The sequence below is a fragment of the Hyperoodon ampullatus genome (genome assembly GCF_949752795.1).
Source record: "Hyperoodon ampullatus genome assembly, chromosome: 2".
NCBI lineage: Eukaryota > Metazoa > Chordata > Mammalia > Artiodactyla > Ziphiidae > Hyperoodon > Hyperoodon ampullatus.
This window is the reverse complement of record NC_136915.1, coordinates 97,301,500-97,319,341: the sequence shown is the minus strand read 5'-3', so window position 1 is coordinate 97,319,341 and position 17,842 is coordinate 97,301,500. Positions and strand designations below refer to the sequence as shown.

At 46.8% G+C, this 17,842-nt stretch overlaps 1 protein-coding gene across 2 annotated transcripts in view; it reads right to left on the bottom strand.

Annotated features, from left to right (window-relative positions):
• Positions 1-5,729: 5,729 nt before the first annotated feature.
• ELAPOR1 (endosome-lysosome associated apoptosis and autophagy regulator 1) overlaps positions 5,730-17,842 on the bottom strand; it is a gene marked incomplete at both ends in the record, with an annotated part of 68,806 nt that continues 56,693 nt past the window's right edge. Inside the window, 12 exons of one of the 2 annotated variants that reach the window (XM_079698159.1) lie at positions 5,730-5,798; positions 6,770-6,935; positions 7,461-7,639; positions 7,716-7,842; positions 9,036-9,137; positions 9,609-9,705; positions 10,007-10,187; positions 12,750-12,923; positions 14,211-14,474; positions 15,259-15,396; positions 15,660-15,765; positions 17,589-17,679. In XM_079698159.1, coding sequence (XP_079554285.1) covers positions 5,730-5,798; positions 6,770-6,935; positions 7,461-7,639; positions 7,716-7,842; positions 9,036-9,137; positions 9,609-9,705; positions 10,007-10,187; positions 12,750-12,923; positions 14,211-14,474; positions 15,259-15,396; positions 15,660-15,765; positions 17,589-17,679 — 1,694 coding nt within the window. Of the gene's footprint in view, positions 5,830-6,769; positions 6,936-7,460; positions 7,640-7,715; positions 7,843-9,035; positions 9,138-9,608; positions 9,706-10,006; positions 10,188-12,749; positions 12,924-14,210; positions 14,475-15,258; positions 15,397-15,659; positions 15,766-17,588; positions 17,680-17,842 lie in introns of both variants that reach the window. The other variant, XM_079698160.1, reaches the window with a different exon arrangement.

Here is a 17,842-nt window from a genome sequence, read left to right as displayed (position 1 = left end):
CAGCCCGCCCTCCACTCTGGGCCGGAAGCGGTTGCGTAGGAGGCGGGGCCGCGCAGAGGAGGACGGGGTGGGTGGGCGTGGGCTTGCCGGATGTGTTCAAGTCAGTCCCACTAGCGGGTTTTGCCACCTCGTGCACGTTTTCCCCAGCTGTGCCCGCTTCTCTAGGGGCTCTAATTGCCCCATAGAAGAAAAATGAGTGCCTGTTTCTTTCTCATGTTAAAGGGCATATCTAAGACAAGGCCTGTCAGTATAATCACTGGCTTGGAAGCTGGCACCTCCCATAGATGTAAGTTTCCACTTTACAAGCTTGGGTCCTAAGACTGGACCCTCTCTCTGAACCTCTGCTCTCTTCTTCATCTTGAGACAAATGTGGCTACATGTTTTAGTCCCCAGATTACCTCAGTTCAAAATACCTGCTCTCTTGCCTCAGAGTTAGGATACCTTTCTTAATCTTATTATTGGGTGAACCAAATTGTCCCTTTATCAACCCTTAAGATCACAGGGTTGGAAAATCTTTTAGAGAGACACTTGAGTAGACTTTTCCAAGGGGAAAATATTTAGGAGATTTGAAGGCAGTTTAAGATATTGAGGTCATGTCTTGGATCTATTTGAAAATTCCTAGAACAAAGATTTCATATTTTAATTTTATAATGTTCCGGCCTTTACAGTGAAATATTGTGGTTGCTGATTGGAGCCAAAGTTATCCAAGAATCTCCCTGATAACAAGAGCTTATTTGAAGGATTTGGGAATAGGCATACTGTTCCCCATCCTTCCACTTTACCAAGAGTTTAGAGACCCACCCACCATGCCCCAAAGCTAACTGTGCTAAGACCTTGGTCTTCCGCCACTTGCTTGTGCACCTGTCATGAGGATATGGCATTGCTGTCCTGCTCCCCAACAAGGCTCTGCCAAGCCAACTCTGAGGTGTAGGACAGGGCTAATGACAGTACTGGAGCTGACTAGTAGAGACCCAGAGGGAGGCTTAGGAAAGGCATTTGTCTGGGTTTGGACCCCCTAGGTTCCGCTTACTGAGGATGTTAGGTTTAAAACCAGTGGAAAGGGGGACTTCCCTGGCGGTCCAGTGGTCAAGACTCCGTGCTCCCAGTGCAGGGGGTGCGGGTTCAATCCCTAGGGGGGGATCTAAGATTCCTCATGTGGCACAGCACAGCCAAAAAAAAAAGATAAAACCAGTGGAAAGGAAGTGTTGGGAGCTACAGGCTCTGAAGAAAGCATGTAAGAAGACTGTCCTCAAAGGGTTGGGTTCCCTGAAATCTTCTGAGGGCAAGTCTGTGGTGGGAGCTGACTGCTTCCATGTCAATGAAGGCAATGCCAAAGTGTATTGCTTGCTAAGTTTCAAAACAGTGATGGGTGTTCCTGAGGCTGCAGGGGGCCCAGGCCTAGGGGAGGAGGGCCACTGAGCTAATACTTTAAGGAGGTCGTCAGTGTAATTGGAAGGATGGCCTTGAAATTCTGACCTCTCCAAATTTCCTCAGGAATTTTCACTATTAGTTTTATCGTTAGATTACAGACATCTTCCTTTAAAATGCTCAGGCTACCTGATAAGTATAACAAATTAGCATAATAGAATGACAGAGCTTATGACTGAGGGACAGTAAAAACTCCAGTGTGGTTAGAGTATAAGGATGTGCAGTTAGGGTTAGTGTGTATGCCATATTACTAAATCTGTTGGAGATGCAGTTTCCTCACCATTATGGTGGGGCTAGTACATGCCTCTAGGCCTGTTCTGAGAACCAGGTGAGCAATGTTATGAAAGAACTTAGTCCAGGCTTGACACATAGAAATGCCAAATTAATGTGAGCTTCCTACTTTCCTTCTTAAGAGTTTAGATTTGATCCTATAAGCAGGCGTGATATTTAAAATATTTAACCACCAGTACAACCCAGGTACCACCCAGTCAAAACAAATTTGGGTCACAACTAACCAGCTGAGGGAATTCTTTTTAGGGGATTAAGTGCCCTCAACTAGAGTGAAGGAAAGCACGGAAGCGGGAAAATCCAGCTGCTCTGGGAAATGGTGGGTCCTTGATGTCCTCTAGGGTTTTATCCACATCTAGTCCATAATAATCCATGTCATACCCAAATAAGCTAATTTTACCTGTCTTTGTAGGCACATTGTTATGTGGCTGGCCCCAGTGCCACCCAAGGGAAAATTGAACTGGAACGGAATGGAACTGACATTCCAAGTGTTTTATGTGTTCTCCTTTTAGATCCTCACCCAATCTTGGGAGGTAAGGCATCATCAGGTGTGTTTTATTATTGTGGAAACTGAGGCTTTGATTGATGGCTGATTCTTCAGCAGGTGGTGAGAGGCTTCTAGCATAGGTCCCTATTGCTCCCAAGTATGCTCTTTTCTCTGTCACTCTGGGCTTCCAGAATCCTTCTCTTCAGTTTAAGCTTCAAGGACATTTACCACTTCTCACTCACCCATCCAGCCATCCAACCTATGTTCAAGAAAAACAGCTGAAAGGTATGTTTTTATTTCACAAAAAAGTGTGACATGCGATACCCATCCCCTAACAATCTACAAACTCTTGGAATACAGAGTAAAAAGGAAATCCAACCTGTCTTGATGAGACAAAAACTTGATTTCACAAAGCTGAAAAATCCATTACAAAGTCTCTGTTGTATAAATATAGTCAGTCTTATGTTTTGTTTTGTTTTGTTTTGTTTCTGTACGCGGGCCTCTCACTGTTGTGGCCTCTCCCGTTGCGGAGCACAGGCTCTGGCCACGCAGTCTCCGGACACGCAGGCTCAGCGGCCATGGCTCACGGGCCCAGCCGCTCTGCAGCATGTGGGATCTTCCCGGACCGGGGCTCGACCCCATGTCCCCTGCATCGGCAGACGGACTTTCAACCACTGCGCCACCAGGGAAGCCCCTCAGTCTTATCTTTAATGTAGCGTGAGACCAAAAAAAAAAAAAAGTTTTGTTGGCATAAGAAATCACTGTCCTTGAATACACCACAATCTGCATTTGTACTCCCAGCCAAATACAGGTGACACCTACATGATGAGAGTCACACGTGTGTTCTCGGACTCTAAATAACCAAATGGGATTTAAGTATTTTGTCTCCTGAGCCCACACTCTCTCCTCCAATAGCTTCTGCAAAATGCTATAGCCTTAGTTTGCTAAAAGCTTTTCCCATATAAAATAACATGTGTCTGTTCTAAACTTGATTGTGGTAATGGGTGTACAATTCTGTGAGTATACTAAAATTTATTGAATTGTACATTTTAAATGAGTGACTTGTATGGTATTTGAATTACACTTCAATAGAGCTATTAAAAAATATCTAACATGTGTCTAAGTTGCTAGGGGAGCAACAGGTGACCCCGATAGCATAACTCAGGAGTTCCTGGCAGGATGCAGGGAAGATCTGCAGACGTCCGTACACTAAGGGGTGTAGAAAGGAGATCCTTAAAATATTATGACTAAGTCAATAGAGTTTGAGTTTGCTCTAGGGGCATTCAGATTCATGATGTCAGAATAAAGAATTCAATGGGGTATGTACTTTTTCTGAGTTATTCTAGAATAGTCTATGAATCTTCCATGGCCTTTGTCACAAAAGAAATTTATTTGGTGGAAAGGCAGTTGCCCGGGGTATTGCTGAGGCTACAGAAAACTTCAGGCTGGAGCTTGGAAGCTGGCTATCTGCATCCACTGGGAGAAATTCCAGCATGGCCACAGGTTCTGAGAGCCTGTGTCCCACAAGAGGAGGGAGAATTTAGATACCAAAGAAAAGCTTCTAGATTTGTTGAACCAAAGGGACTGCCTGTCTTCAGTGATGCTGTTGTTGGCCAGAAGTCACAGCAGGGTTCCAATTCTCACTGACCCTTTTATAAGACCATTGCCAAGGCAGCAGTGGCCAATCACATCAGCAAACCATCATGTGGCAGACAAACCACTTACAAGTGCCGTCTCCATTCTTTACCTACCATCTAGTCACCAATGGTCACTTGAGAAAGGAGACAGGCACAAACCATGAGCAACAGGGCCCTTGAACAAGGATGGTCATTCTAGCCTGACAGTGAGGGAAGGAGAATAGCCATTAGTAGAAAGAAAAAGAGAATTTAAACTCTTGCTCTGGTTTTACCATTTCTAGTTACTTAAAGTTCATCAGTTATACTTGTTGTGAAAGTGGAGAAAAGGGGCACAGAGGACATTCACTTTACTCACCTTTCAAAACAGATGCTGCCAGAAGGTGGGGCTGGAAGTCTTTTTAGTTTTTCAGCACACAAAGGAAATGAGAACAGGAAGAAGGGAAGGACAGGGGCATGAAAGTGCAAGGGTTCCCAGTTTGGTGAACACCTTGTCCAACTCCCCTAGTGTTTCCTCCTTGAAGACTGATCTGGATCTACTTACTGCTGGGGCATGGGCTACAAGTCCATGCCTTTCTTGGCCAGCCTTGAGGTTGTTTATTCTGCGGCTGAGCAGATGAATTAAGTTTAGAAGCAGACATCATGGCCCCCTCAGGTCCATCCCATTGTGGGCTGGCTCTCTAGTAGGGCCCCATTAAAATCTTGACTTCCTTGTGTTCTTTCAAAATATGACACACCTGTTCCCTATTATGGCCCAAGCCTCTAGGAATGGGGCACTCAAGGATGAAGAATTTTCCTCACTGGCAATGTTTGTCATTTCTGGGTAGAAGCAAATAGAGAATAAATCTAGAACATCTGGGATTGGGGCTTACCTGGTTCCCTTTAGTGTCATAGGGAGATGGTGGGAGGTAAAAAAAAAAAAAAAAAAAAAAAGGCAGGGGGATGGGGGGAGAATAGATCCATCAGGGCTTTCCCCATTTTCTCAATGAACTTTTTCCTTTGGCTCCAGTGAGAATAGTTATAGCTTACTCAAGAAAAGGGAATGAAGTACCCAGTTTAGAAAACAAAATAAAACCTTCCTTGGGCTTCCCTGGTGGCGCAGTGGTTAAGAGTCCGCCTGCCGATGCAGGGGACGCAGGTTCGTGCCCCGGTCCAGGAGGATCCCACATGCCACGGAGCGGCTGGGCCCGTGAGCCATGGCTGCTGAGCCTGCACGTCCGGAGCCTGTGCTCCACAACGGGAGAGGCCACAACAGTGAGAGGCCCGCGTACCACAAAAAAACAAAATCTTCCTTTATTGCCTCTTTGTGCTTATCAAGCCCTTTCTTACCCAGGGCTTACTCATCTGGCCCTCAGCCTATCCACTATACCAGTTTGTGTTGGTTATCCAGGAGAGATGAATCCAGGCAACCATGAAGATGGTTCATCAGGGGATGCCAGTACCCTCCTCACCCAGCCTCTCTCCTAAAGAGATCATGAGCTGAGGGCATATGATCAGGGAGACTCCCAGCTGCTTGTGCCCTTAAGTAAGAGGGCAGGGGAAGGAGTTTCTATACTTAAAAAGAGAGAAATACTTTTGTTCCAGACCTATAAGAAATATGAGCAGATGAAGCTATGGCTCCAATGGCTGGTCCATTTTGGGAAACAAGATGCAAGCGAGGGAGTAATATATAAACAAAGCGTGGGTATATTTGGCAAGTTTGAGGCAAGCAGAAAGGAGGGTTTGGGTACTCTATAAAAAAAACAAAGATCTGAAATTCAGACTTCTTCTGATAAGGCCACAACGAAGAGATTTCCAGCAGTGGGTGTTGCAGGAAACTGGTACCCACATTGCCACAGGCTTGCAAGGTGATGTGCCCAGGTGAGGTGGCAGGTGAGGCAGGGCAGCGCCCCTCACATGCCCACGTCTGGGCCTCCTGAGGATGTCTTCAGTGGCACCAAGTCAAATCCATCAGGAGTCCTCTGAAAGAGAGATGGTGACAGGAGCTGGCTGCTGCATGTGGGCAAGTTTGGGGAACAAAGGAGAGAAATGGAAAATAGGTGACAGAAGGAACCCTCATGAAATTCCTGCTTTCAGTGGCTTTGTGGAAACATGGACCTAAGATATCCTCTATTCTTCTTGCTCCCTTCAGCCAGTCAGAGGGTAAGAAATATCTTTAAAACCCCTTGCTCTGCATCTGTGTTGAATTCTAGAAGTTCCAGAAAGACTCAAGCGTCCCAGGATAAATTGTTCTCCCATTGGTTAAAAAAAAAAAAAAATTCAAGGTCTAAGGAGGCCAAGGGAGTCACCCTGGAAGATCAGCACAAAGGGAATGAGATTCAGCCAAGTAAACACCTCCCCACCTTCCTTTCCTCGCCATCCCTCCCCACCCCGTTTGGATGAACTGGTTCAGGGCAGCAGTGAGCTGTGGGCACTGGCAGAGTGGGGCTGCAGAGGGCAGCGGCCCTGGAAGAGTTGCTTGAATATTCTCTGCTTGCCCCAGGCCCAGGCCCAGACATCCGTGGGACAGCACCCTCCAATGGCCAAAGGAGAGCCGCACTTCTATCGGAAGTTGCTCCTAGAGATCACCTATTCCCCTCCCTCCAAAAAAAGAAAAAAGAAAAAAAAAAAGGGCAGGGGGGAGGGGGGTCATGAATTTTACAACATGGGTGGTTCAATACTTCTGGAAAAGGCCCAAACAGTCCATCCACTGGAGTGCATGTCGGGAGAGAAGGAGCCTAGTCAATAGCAGCCTTGGGCCCCAGGGGAAAGAGTATTGGTGTGGAAATAGAGAAGGCAGAAGCCAGGGTTCACAGGGTGGGGGGATAGGATAGTATGGAGGATGGGGAGCAGAGTAGTGGTCCCTGAACAGTGTGGGGTCATTCAGTATCCTAGGACTGGTATCTTCTCCAGCCCTCCAGGCTGACCTCAGTGCACTGGCCAGGCTCCCTACCTTGGTGGTGAATGATATGATCGTCCCAAAGAGTGACTGCCTGCTGGTAAAGATGAGGTCATCCTCCACATCCTCGCCTTCCATGATGGCACAGCTGTCGGCGGCTGGCAGGTCACAGTCCTTGAGGGTAGCATTCATCACCAGCTTGGAGTATTTGTACTCTAGTCTATGAAACAAGGGGATGGGAAAGACGAGACACCAAAATGTGGAATACAAGGGAAAGAGGGAGAAAGGCTGGGCTGCAAAGAGATATTCCCATACCATGGGTAATGGAACTGAAGCATAGCAAAATGGTGTTGGGCTGGGCATACAGCTAAGGAATCGGACTCCCAAGTCAGGGATCTTTTTCCTCAAGTATAGGTGTTTCTGTGATCGCAAAGCTTAATAGAAATAATGGAATTGTAAAGTCATTATTTTTATCATTAATAATAACAAATTAAGAATTCTCTTTGCTTTTCTTTTGAGAATCTAACAGCCCTTCACAGACTGCCGTGTGATACCATCCCTGTTTAGGAGTCAGGATAACCAAGGCATACACTGGATAAGTGGCTCAACACGTCTCTGGCCAGAGTCACGGGGACTGTGGCCAATGCCAGAGAATAGCCCCATGAATTTATACTCTCAGATATTCTCTTCCCAGCTCAATGATCCAATCCTGGCCATCCCCAAACTGCAATACCCCATCATGTACTTTTGATTCTTTTTCCAAAAGTAACAGGTCAAGACGGTGAGCAGGATAGCAGTGCAGGTGCCTGCAGAGATGCCCACTTTCAGCCAGAAGTCTATCGTTTTGCAGATGGTGACTCTCTGCTCAGGCAGGGAGATGCCATTCAAGCACAGCTTTGGTTCTCGCCACACATAAGTAGTCTTCTATCGGGGAGAAAAACAAGGAACTCAGATATCACATTCCCTGTCTCCTGGGAAGTCCCCAAGCAGAGACACCTACCTGGATCCCGGCCACGCAGCTGCTGACGATAGCGTGGTAGTCAGCAGCCAAGCAGAGTGGGCAAGCGGCCTCGCTCTCCCACAGGAAGTGGAAGTTACAGCCATCACAGGTCCCATCGGAACATGTGCTAGCAGAGCAGAAAGGAGACATGAGCGCACACTCGCAAGACTGCTGGGAAGATCTGGCTGGAGTCCTGTCATCTCATAACTTGCCTGATCTGTCCTCTCCTTGCCAAACTGTTAGCTCCATCAGGATCCTTCCAACTAGTCCTTAACCCAGGTTTTGCTCTCCGATTTCCCGGATGATAAGAGGCCTTTCCGGCCTTCACCAGGGCTCCCACCCTCTGCCTGTTTGTTTCTGCTGACATCCGATGAGAACTAATGTAAGCTGTCTGAGCTCTAGCATGGCTGCCCAACTAACCCCTCAGAAGCTCCTGTCCAACCCATGGACATGTGACATTTTGCAAAAGTCACATGCAGCTTCCTGCAGAGGGTGGAGGTGGGGGGCAGGGTTCAGGAATGAACTTCAGGTCACTGCTATCCACAGTGTACTTTACTGTAACGTTTGCAACAAGAATAGTGATCTTACATTTTGACACCACTGCTGGGTCAAAATGTGCTGCTTGGCTCCCCATCTCCCTGATCAGTTGTTGTCTAGGAGCAGCATTTCCCAAACCATCTTCCTCAAGACTGGTACCCCTCAAGATGTTCGTGTTATGTGAAAAAAAGGAAGGTTGGTGGGGGAAGGGTACTGTAATCAAATTAGTTCAGGAGTCCTCAATTTAGTGCCCTCAGCTATTAAACTCAGAATAGGGTCTTCCAGTTGTAGAGAGATTCCTAGGATTCCCTAGCCTTTACTAATCCAAATGATAATAGGAAGTAACCACATCTGGGGAAGACATCTGGGGAAGTCCTCACGTCTCATTATCTCATTTAATTCTTATAACAGCCCCCTGAGGGAATTTATTACTATCCCCATTTTACAAAGAAGGAAGAAGAGGCCTAGAGAAGATAAGAACTGTATCCATAACAGAGCTGGTAAGTGGAGGAGGGGAATTGAATCTGGCTCTCAGCCCCAGCAGTTTGTCACTTTGCAAGGCAGCTGCTCCCATAATGGTCTGGGAGTGTGAGGGTAGCTTTGACTCTTCCTTCTGCTCCATTCTTGACATCTAAAGACTGAGGGTTTGGAGCCATGACTGTGTCCCCAAGAACCCATTAATGGATCTCACATGGTTTTCTCTTTTGCTCTTTTGCAGTACTCTTGTTTGGTCCTTGGGACGTTATGAGGCCAAGGGAGGGAGACTTTGTTACATCCCTTTACCTTGGCAGCGACAGACTTCCAGGACCACGTTTCAGCAGATTGCATCTGACGCGGATGGTGGTTGATCTCCCAGAACTGCAGGACTGGGTCACATCATTGGACCTGCAGAGAAAGCAGCCCCCATGGGGGAATGAGTCACTCATCTGTGTCATTGGAGAGCCACTAAGTAAAGTCAACATGGAACAGTTCCCTCACTGGGGAAGTCTGGACTTGGGCTGTGGCCTGACACACAGGAGAGTGTTGGGGTCAGGGAGATCTGGTCAAGGGGAAGTGCACTGGTCTAGGAAAGGCTAGCAGATGCACAACACTGGAGCCTCCCTTAGGCAGGAAGGGTAGTCCGCCACAGGTCATCCAGTATTCCTCCCTGCCACCAGGGGCAGACCTGCCCCAGGAATACCCAAGAAGCTAGGATGGGGAAATCCCAGGTTTTAGTGCTCATTGCTGGGCAGGTCTGCTAGACCTTGGAAGTGGTCTGGCTTGATAAGTAGTAGGTGGCTAGGGAGGGAGGTACACCACAGAGATTGCGGAGGAGCCCTGGGTTTCACTTGCATTAGCCTGGCCTCTCATTTTCACCTATAAAAGAAGATCACGTCCGGTATTCCCAAGGGCTCCGGGTGGAAAAGTTCAGCTGGGGAGGTGATTCCGTCCAGAGTCATATCTGTTGTCACCCCTGCCAAATTAGAGCTCCTAATTAGTCCTCACTAGTAGCATTTAGCTGGCAACCACTTCTGTTCTTTCAATACCTGTCCACATCCCACCTTCCTTCATCTCATCACATCCTTGAGTGGCTCATGAAAGGGTGAACCAAAGGTTTGTCAGTGGCCCCAGGGGCATTTCGTACCCCAGGATGGAATAGGAAACAGAGGTCAGGAGGTTGGGCCCCTCACCTGGGGCCTTTTACCTCAGAGCCTGGTAGGCTCACTCTCTCTTACAGACACCCTCAGACAGGCGAGAGCAACTGTGTTACTCACCGATAAGCCGATCTGCGAGGCTAACAGGCTGCGAGGACACTCCGGCCTTGTAGCCTGTCACCTCCGGGGGAATGATGACCGCCTGGCACACGTAGGCTGTGATGGATTTGGAGAAACCTGACTCACCCTCAGGAGTCCGGAGGTCAGTGACATTGTCGGTGCACACGGACATTTTCTTACCCTGGGCAGGGGGATGTAGGGAGGAAGTGGGAAGAAATGAGTGATCACAGAATAACTCCCAAAAGGGAACAGGGAACAGTTTTTCCGTGTCTAAAATTTCAACCTTCTAAGAGTGTGTTGCAGTGGAATGATTCATTCCAGTTCTAATTACAAGACAGATTTTAAAAGATAAAAAAGTTAAGAATAAGGCCTAGGTGTCCTAGTTTCCGGAACTCTGGCTCAGGGATCCCCAGTCTTTTGTTTCCTTGGAGTCACCTGGGAGCCCTATATAAGCAGCATTGTGAAGGTGGCAACTGATTTGGAGATCTAATCTACCAGCCCACCAGTTAAGGGCCTTCCTTATCCTAGTCAGTTTTCTAGGCAGATACTGAAATGTGTAACTAATCCCATGAAATTTATCTGGACCTCTGGCCTGCTTCCCATTCCCTTTCTGTGTCTTCCTTGGAGCTGTGATTCTACCATACTTACTGTGGAAGCACCTTCCAGAGCGTCCTGGGGGTTAAAACAGACCCCATAACCAGCCCTCTCCCTGCCTTGAGGTAGGACATCTTAGGATCTACTGGACCCTATTCCATTTAAAAATATTTATCAACAGAAGAAAGATTGCTTCTCCTCCAGTCTTTAACAACCCATACGGTATAGAATAGAACTCTGGAAGATGGAGGGAATTGAAACTCCTTCCTCGAGATTTTGTAATAGAAGAGATATTGAGATACTGTCCCTTTAAAAATTCTCCAAATTTGGGCTTCCCTGGTGGTGCAGTGGTTGAGAATCTGCCTGCCAATGCAGGGGACACGGGTTCAAGCCCTGGTCTGGGAAGATCCCACATGTCTTGGAGCAACTGGGCCCGTGAGCCACAGCTACTGAGCCTGCACGTCTGGAGCCTGTGCTCCGCAACGAGAGGCCGCGACAGTAAGAGACCCGCGCACCGCAATGAAGAGTGGCTCCCGCTCGCCGCAACTAGAGAAAGCCCTTGCACAGAAATGAAGACCCAACACAGCCAAAAAATAAATAAATAAATCTTCAAATTTATGGAATATGAATATATAACATGTTTGCTAATATAAGATCATTTGTTCCATATTTTAAATTTAAGTGGACCAAGCATTTAGAATGTAGGATTTTCAATATGATAAATTTTATTACAAATAGAGCTAAGTTGCTAAATCTGGTATCTCAGTTTATTTTCAAGATTGTAAGAAATAGGTAAAGAACATGAGAACAGAAAGGAACCTTTAGATTATATAAGAATAAGGGAGCAAAGAAAAGAAAGCTCACAAACTCTCCAAATTCCCATCTTCTCTCTCCTAACTCACTGACTGAAACTTTTGCTGCATGGGGCTTGCTTTAATCAGTCTCAATTCCTGAGTTATCACTGTCACTTCTGAGGCTTTAACTTCTTCAAAGACGTCTTAAAAACAAGATTGAGACATCTGTCTCTAATCTTTCACAGATTAGTTTATTTCTTGGCATGTTCTCTCTATAAACACAAATCAACTTTTTTGCTGGTTCAGAAGATGGGTAGAAGCTGTGTGGTATAAAGGCCTAACCTCCACACGCAGTCACAGACTAAATGCTCAAGACGTGTTTTATTTTGCAACATTTGAAATTAACTTTCCAACCGCTAATCCTGGCTTGTTTGTAATTTAGTCAAGTGCAGTGGTGGTGTGATTACCCTTTACATTTCTGCCTTTGAATTTTGCATCCAAAATATTTGCAGCAGTCTGGAATGCTGATGGTAACATGTAATGTCAGCAAAGATACATGTAGATGAAATAAAGAGTAATTTATTTTATTCAGCCTCTAGAAAATGAAAGGCAAGTGTCATGATTACTGAAGACTGCTTTTTTAAGGAGGAAAAGTCTTTCTCCTGCATAGTTTTTTTTTAATTGAAGTATAGTTGATGTATGTGCATAGTTTTTTTTTTTTTTTTTTTTTTTTTTTTGCGGTACGCGGGCCTCTCACTGTTGTGGCCTCTCCCGTTGCGGAGCACAGGCTCCGGACGTGCAGGTTCAGCAGCCATGGCTCACGGGCCCAGCCGCTCTGCGGCATGTGGGATCTTCCCGAACCAGGGCACGAACCTGTGTCCCCTGCATCGGCAGGCGGACTCTCAACTGCTGCGCCACCAGGGAAGCCCTGTGCATAGTTTTTATATAATCATTTTGAGAGAATAAAGGTCAGGGAGGAGTAAATGTACACCTTATTTTATTTTATTTTAATTAAAAAATTTTTTTTAATTTTTTCGGCTGCACCACACGGCTTGTGGGATTTCAGTTCCCCAGCCAGGGATGGAACCTGGGCCCTGGCAGTGAAAGCACGGAGTCCTAACCACTGGACCGCCAGGGAATTCCCTACACCTTATTGTAAACACGTTTGTTTTCCTAAATGTTTATAATCCAGATGATTTGATTTTAGAGGAGAAGGTCCTCAGGGAGAATATTAATCATTAAAAAACCTTTGAATCTCCCCAGTCCCCTGCGATCTGAACCTGCCGTGTCCTCTGGCCTCTGATCCGCTGGCACCCCCTTTCCGTTCTCACATGGTCAGTACCTGCACAGCTTACCTGGTTTCCACAGAGACTGAGGGTAAAGTGGTGGAAATATTTCAGCCCTTTGGAAGTGAAGCTTGGCCCTCCAGCCAGAGAGACGGTGTTTTCCAAAGCCAAGAAGTTGTAGTCAAAAGTCCTGGTTGGAGTGCTGACTGAGAAGGTACAGTCACTGTAGCACAGGGAGTGGATCTGAGGGGAAAGGGGTACGTCAGGCCGGCTGCGCAGGCAGGGCCTCGAGGAGGCCCCACGGAGAGCGGCAGGCACTCTCCCCAGCCTGGTCCAGCCCACGCAGGGTGAGAGAAGAGGAAGTATGGATTAGGGGTGGGCATTAGAAGATGCAAAACAAGGGCTAGTGTGGTTTATGTACATCTTGCCATTCAATTATTAGCACATATATGATGTACAAACCCAAACCTCTTATTTTTCAGTAGGTAGTTGAGTCAGATTCTGTAGCCTTGTTCCTATGCCTAGATTATAAAACTCTCTCAAGACACAAGATAGCCCTTCTTACTTTCAAGCGAAAGACAACAAGGTGCTAACTGGAAGAAGGGTGTCCAAGATGGCAGAAGAGAAGCTACAAGCCTGGTCCCCCTCCCCCATGTAAAACTCACTGAACCCCAGATTACTTTTTCCCAGGCTCTCTGTAGGAAACTGAGCCATAAACCCCTTTCTTGCTCATTTTAAGGTCTCCAGGCAGCAGCGGCCTTACACAACTGTCAATCCCTCCCACAGCAGCAGAGGGAGCCCTGAGGGAGGAATTCTGTGGCAAAAGTCCAGGGTGCCCCAAAGAGGTTGCCAGGGGTCTGCAGAATTGATGCACTTATTGCACAGCTAAACTGAGCAGCATCTGCAGACTGTGTAAACAATGTCTTACAAATGTGTGTCCATGTGGTTGTGATTAGTAAAATTCAAGTTCACTTAAAAGCATTAATGAATAACTAAGAGCTTTTGGTCATAGTATTTTCTTAGATTCAGGAAGTGCATGGGGGAAACAGCACTGCTGCTCCACTTTAGAAGAAACCCCTGGGAAAGGAGACAGCAATATGCCAATTAACCATATGTCCCAGCAAAGGTGGGTTACCCTCCCCACAAAGAGGAGGCAAATTCCCATGATAACAGGCTGGACTGAAGTAGGCTGAATTTGAGCCACAAGTCCCACTACTCCTTCCCTTCAGGTCTCTGCACAGATGTCAAATAACCCTCTGGACCAGATGGTCACAGATCTCCCTTACCCATCCCCTGAAGATGAGACTCATTCATGACTGAGGCCCAGACCCTGAAAACCAACCACTACAGCTAGGAACTCTCCATCTATGGTCATAGCCTGGATGGGTGTCCTCTAGGATGCCAACCTGGGAGTATACTAGGGGGAGTCCTTGGGTATCAGCCCCTCAAGAACCCCACCCAGGACCCGGCACCCTCTGAGGTGGCCCATTCAGAGGGCCAAGGTTAGGATGCACGGCCAACTGCTGGCACCTTGTTGCTCTTGGTTCCTGGACCGCAGGTCATGCAGGCCTGGGCGCCATAAGGCTGGTGGGCTTTCAGGATTGTGTTAGGGGGGCAGGAGTGGCAGGTTCCTGAATCCCGATCAATATAGTAGCCAGCAGGACAAGAGGTGCAGGAGGAGCCTATGTCAGAGGTTTCCAGGGCACAAGGACGGCAGTAGGAAGCCACACCATCCATGGCATTGGTGACATTGATGGAGTAGATCTTGGCGATGTCATTGGTGTACTTTCTTCCCTGGAAACAGAGACAAGAGGAGAGTGGGCCAAGTCCTGAGCAGTAGCAATTGAGTGCTCTGGAAGTAGTAAGAGTATGACTTAATATTTTTTATCCAATGATACTTGAGAAAAATCTTTAGAAACATCTTATTCTTTTTACTCACTTAACAGTAACTCTTTATGTACATTTTGTGTCATTTTAAAATAAGACTGAACAATTGAAATGACATATAAAAATATTAAGTACCGTGGGGAAATATGCAGTAGATGCTCATATTTTTTAAAAAAGCAGGTTTTTTTCCTTATAAAAGAAAAAAAAGTATTTGTAGAGAAATAAAGACTGTATAGGAGATACTTCATATGTTAACTGGGTTATCTCTGGGTAGTAGGATTATGGGGGATTTTCTTCTTTTTGCTTATTTCTATCTTTTAAGTTTTCTTGCAGTGAACCTACATTATTTTGAGTTAAGAAAATACAACAAAACCGGAGTTATTATTATTAAAAACAAGAGCAGGACTGAACAGGGTATACCAGGTCAGGAACCACACATGTCCTCAGGGCAGGTCTGCTGAGGAAGGACGGGTAATTTTAGGAGTTTACAGTGTCATTTTCCCCTGGAAGTCATTTGGACAAGGCTAGGTGCTCCTCAGGGGCTGGAATAGGCATTCTTTGCTTGATTCCTAGGAGTCTTCTAACCCCTGGATTCTGAAGCTCAACCTCATACTTAAGCTAATGTAGGAATCCTTCCAGGTTCAGAGGTCTCTTCTGGGTGCTGAGCACCTGAGTAAGGGGTGGAGCTTACTGTCTCATGAAAAGAGGTTCTCTGGAAGGCCCAGGTGAAGCTCATGGTAGCGTTCTTCTCAATGATGTAGGTATAGGACTGTTTGCCTCTGGAACCTCTCCACGTCTCCACAGGGCTGTTGGTCCTAGAATTCATACCCTGAACCCAAGACAGATAAGTGAAGAAGGCATGATGGCTGGGTGGCTGGTGGGGAGAGGATGCCCATACCGCTGCCATCCTGGGGGCCATCACAGTGGGTTAGACCCATATTAAACGGTGCAGTTCCTGACAAACAGGCCCTTCCTCTGTGAAATCACTGTAAGCAAGGGTGTCAGTTATGTTGATACCCCGACAGGGCAGAGGGACCAATCCTCCCAATAGTCCCTGGAAGCCTCAAAGCAGGCAAAGAAAGGAAAACGTACCACCATGAAGTAGAGCTCGCAGTTCACAGAACAGATGGTCTCAAAGACAAATGTGATCCTGGCCACCTCTTTATTCTCTGTGTCTGCCATCATGGACTGTGGAGGTCTGTGGGGCAGAAATCAAAAGTCGGTTCCAGAGGCAGACAGTGCTTATTGAAGAGCCCAGATGGCAGCAAAGGGTCTGCTGGGGGACAGGATTAAGTTCTGAGTATGTTGGAAAGAGCATAGACTAAGTCCAATTCTGCCACCCTAGCTGTGTGAACTTGACCTAGACAAACTATAGTTTCCTCATCTGTAAAACGGAGGTAATAATATTTCTTATTTACCTCCCATCATTGTGGTAAGATCTGAAGGCATAACAGATGTGGAAGTGCTTTGTAAAATGCTGTATAGCCTCACAAGCAGATGTGGTCTCCAGACCCACTGAATCAGAATCTGTGCATTAACATGATTCCCAGGTGATTCATATGCACGTTAAAGTTTGAGAAGCATCACTATCATAAGATGTCAATTGTCTGCATTCGCTCAGCAGCTCTCTCCCAGGGATAGTGGGGGTTTTGCCTGGATCGAATTAGCAGGTACTTCAACTTGTTTCTTTAACAAGGTTCTCAGGCTGGTCCTTCTTTGGAGAAAGAGACAGCCATGCCCGATGGGTGGGGATGGTGGGGGGGGATAAGTGGGGTGAGGAAGTGCTTTACTGCTATAATCATATTTGCAAATTGAAAAGTACTTTGGGGAGTGTTACGTCCCAAAAGTCTAAAAAGTTTGCTTACCTCATAAACATGGGATATAGCTGTTCGGCTCTGAGTAATGTAAATTAAGGGAAGGGAAACCTTTTGAGCAACGGCTGTGGCTGAGCACTGTGCCAGGGATGGAAAGGAGGGAGATTGAGGAGGGAATGGAGAAGCCAAATTTGCAACTGGGACACCGATTCAGTGGTTCCCCCTGACCTCTAAAGCACATATATGCAGAAGAGTTCACTTTGGCTTTGGAAATCCATTTACGGCTTTTCTATTGGCTTTGGCCATTTGCTTGAATTCTGAGGACCTCCAGTTCCCAGCTCCTCCCTACACAGTGGTGCTAACCGATTGGGCTAGAAGAATCATCTCAATCTGAGTTAGTTTAAAATCACAGACTGTCAATCCCTCTTGTTTTAAAGACAAGGAGCCTAAAGCCTATAGGGGCACAATGGTTTTCCCAAGTTCACCTAGCCGGTAAGAGGCAAAGCTCAAGTGCCCTATCTCCCAGTCCCGTGTTCTTTGCACCGTACCACCCTGCCTGTATTTTTTTTAATGGCAAGCAAATTGCTTATTATCCTAGGTCTTCTTCGGATATGGGGATAAATATAAGAACAATCCCGCCCAATCTTTTTTTTTTTGCGGTATGCGGGCCTCTCACTGTTGTGGCCTCTCCCGTTGCGGAGCACAGGCTCCAGACGCGCAGGCCCAGTGGCCATGGCTCACGGGCCCAGCCGCTCCGCGGCATGTGGGATCTTCCCGGACCGGGGCACAAACCGTGTCCCCTGCATCGGCAGGCGGACTCTCAACCACTGCGCCACCAGGGAAGCCCCCTCCCAATCTTCTTGCCCCAAATAAAGATGAAATGTCTATGGTCACCTGTGGCCCTATTTTTTACAGGTTTTTAAAATCTTATCTGATGCTGTGAGGAGGAGGAATTCAAGTTGCATGTGGCCAAATGATGGGAGAAGCTAGACAGGATGAGAGAGCAGTAGGTAATCAGCATGGGCAGCAACTAAGAATGAGTGTTAGCATTCAGGTTAACTTTATCAGACCATAACCATGATCTCCTCTGTTCTGAACTGACACTTCCACAAGCCAGAAGCCCTCTCCTCTACAACACTCCTAGCTACGTGAGACTTGGATGTGGCCAAGGGTGGTGTGGGCTTCCCTTTAGCTTTGTACTCCTCACCTAAATCCTGGCACAACCAGAGTGAGAATCATGAAGTCATTGTCTGAGGCTCCAACAGCTGTATAAATGTGATCACCAGCCACCTCCCAGCCTGGAAAAGGAGAGGGAAGAGTTAATGCCCAGTGGTCTTGGGTGCAGGGCAAATGTGCACCCTGATGACACTCTGGAAGAGAGATAACACCATCCTTTGAGGCGTTCAGAATCACTGCCAAACAAACCATGTTACTTGTCTGGCTACTTTGGTCAAAGTCTCT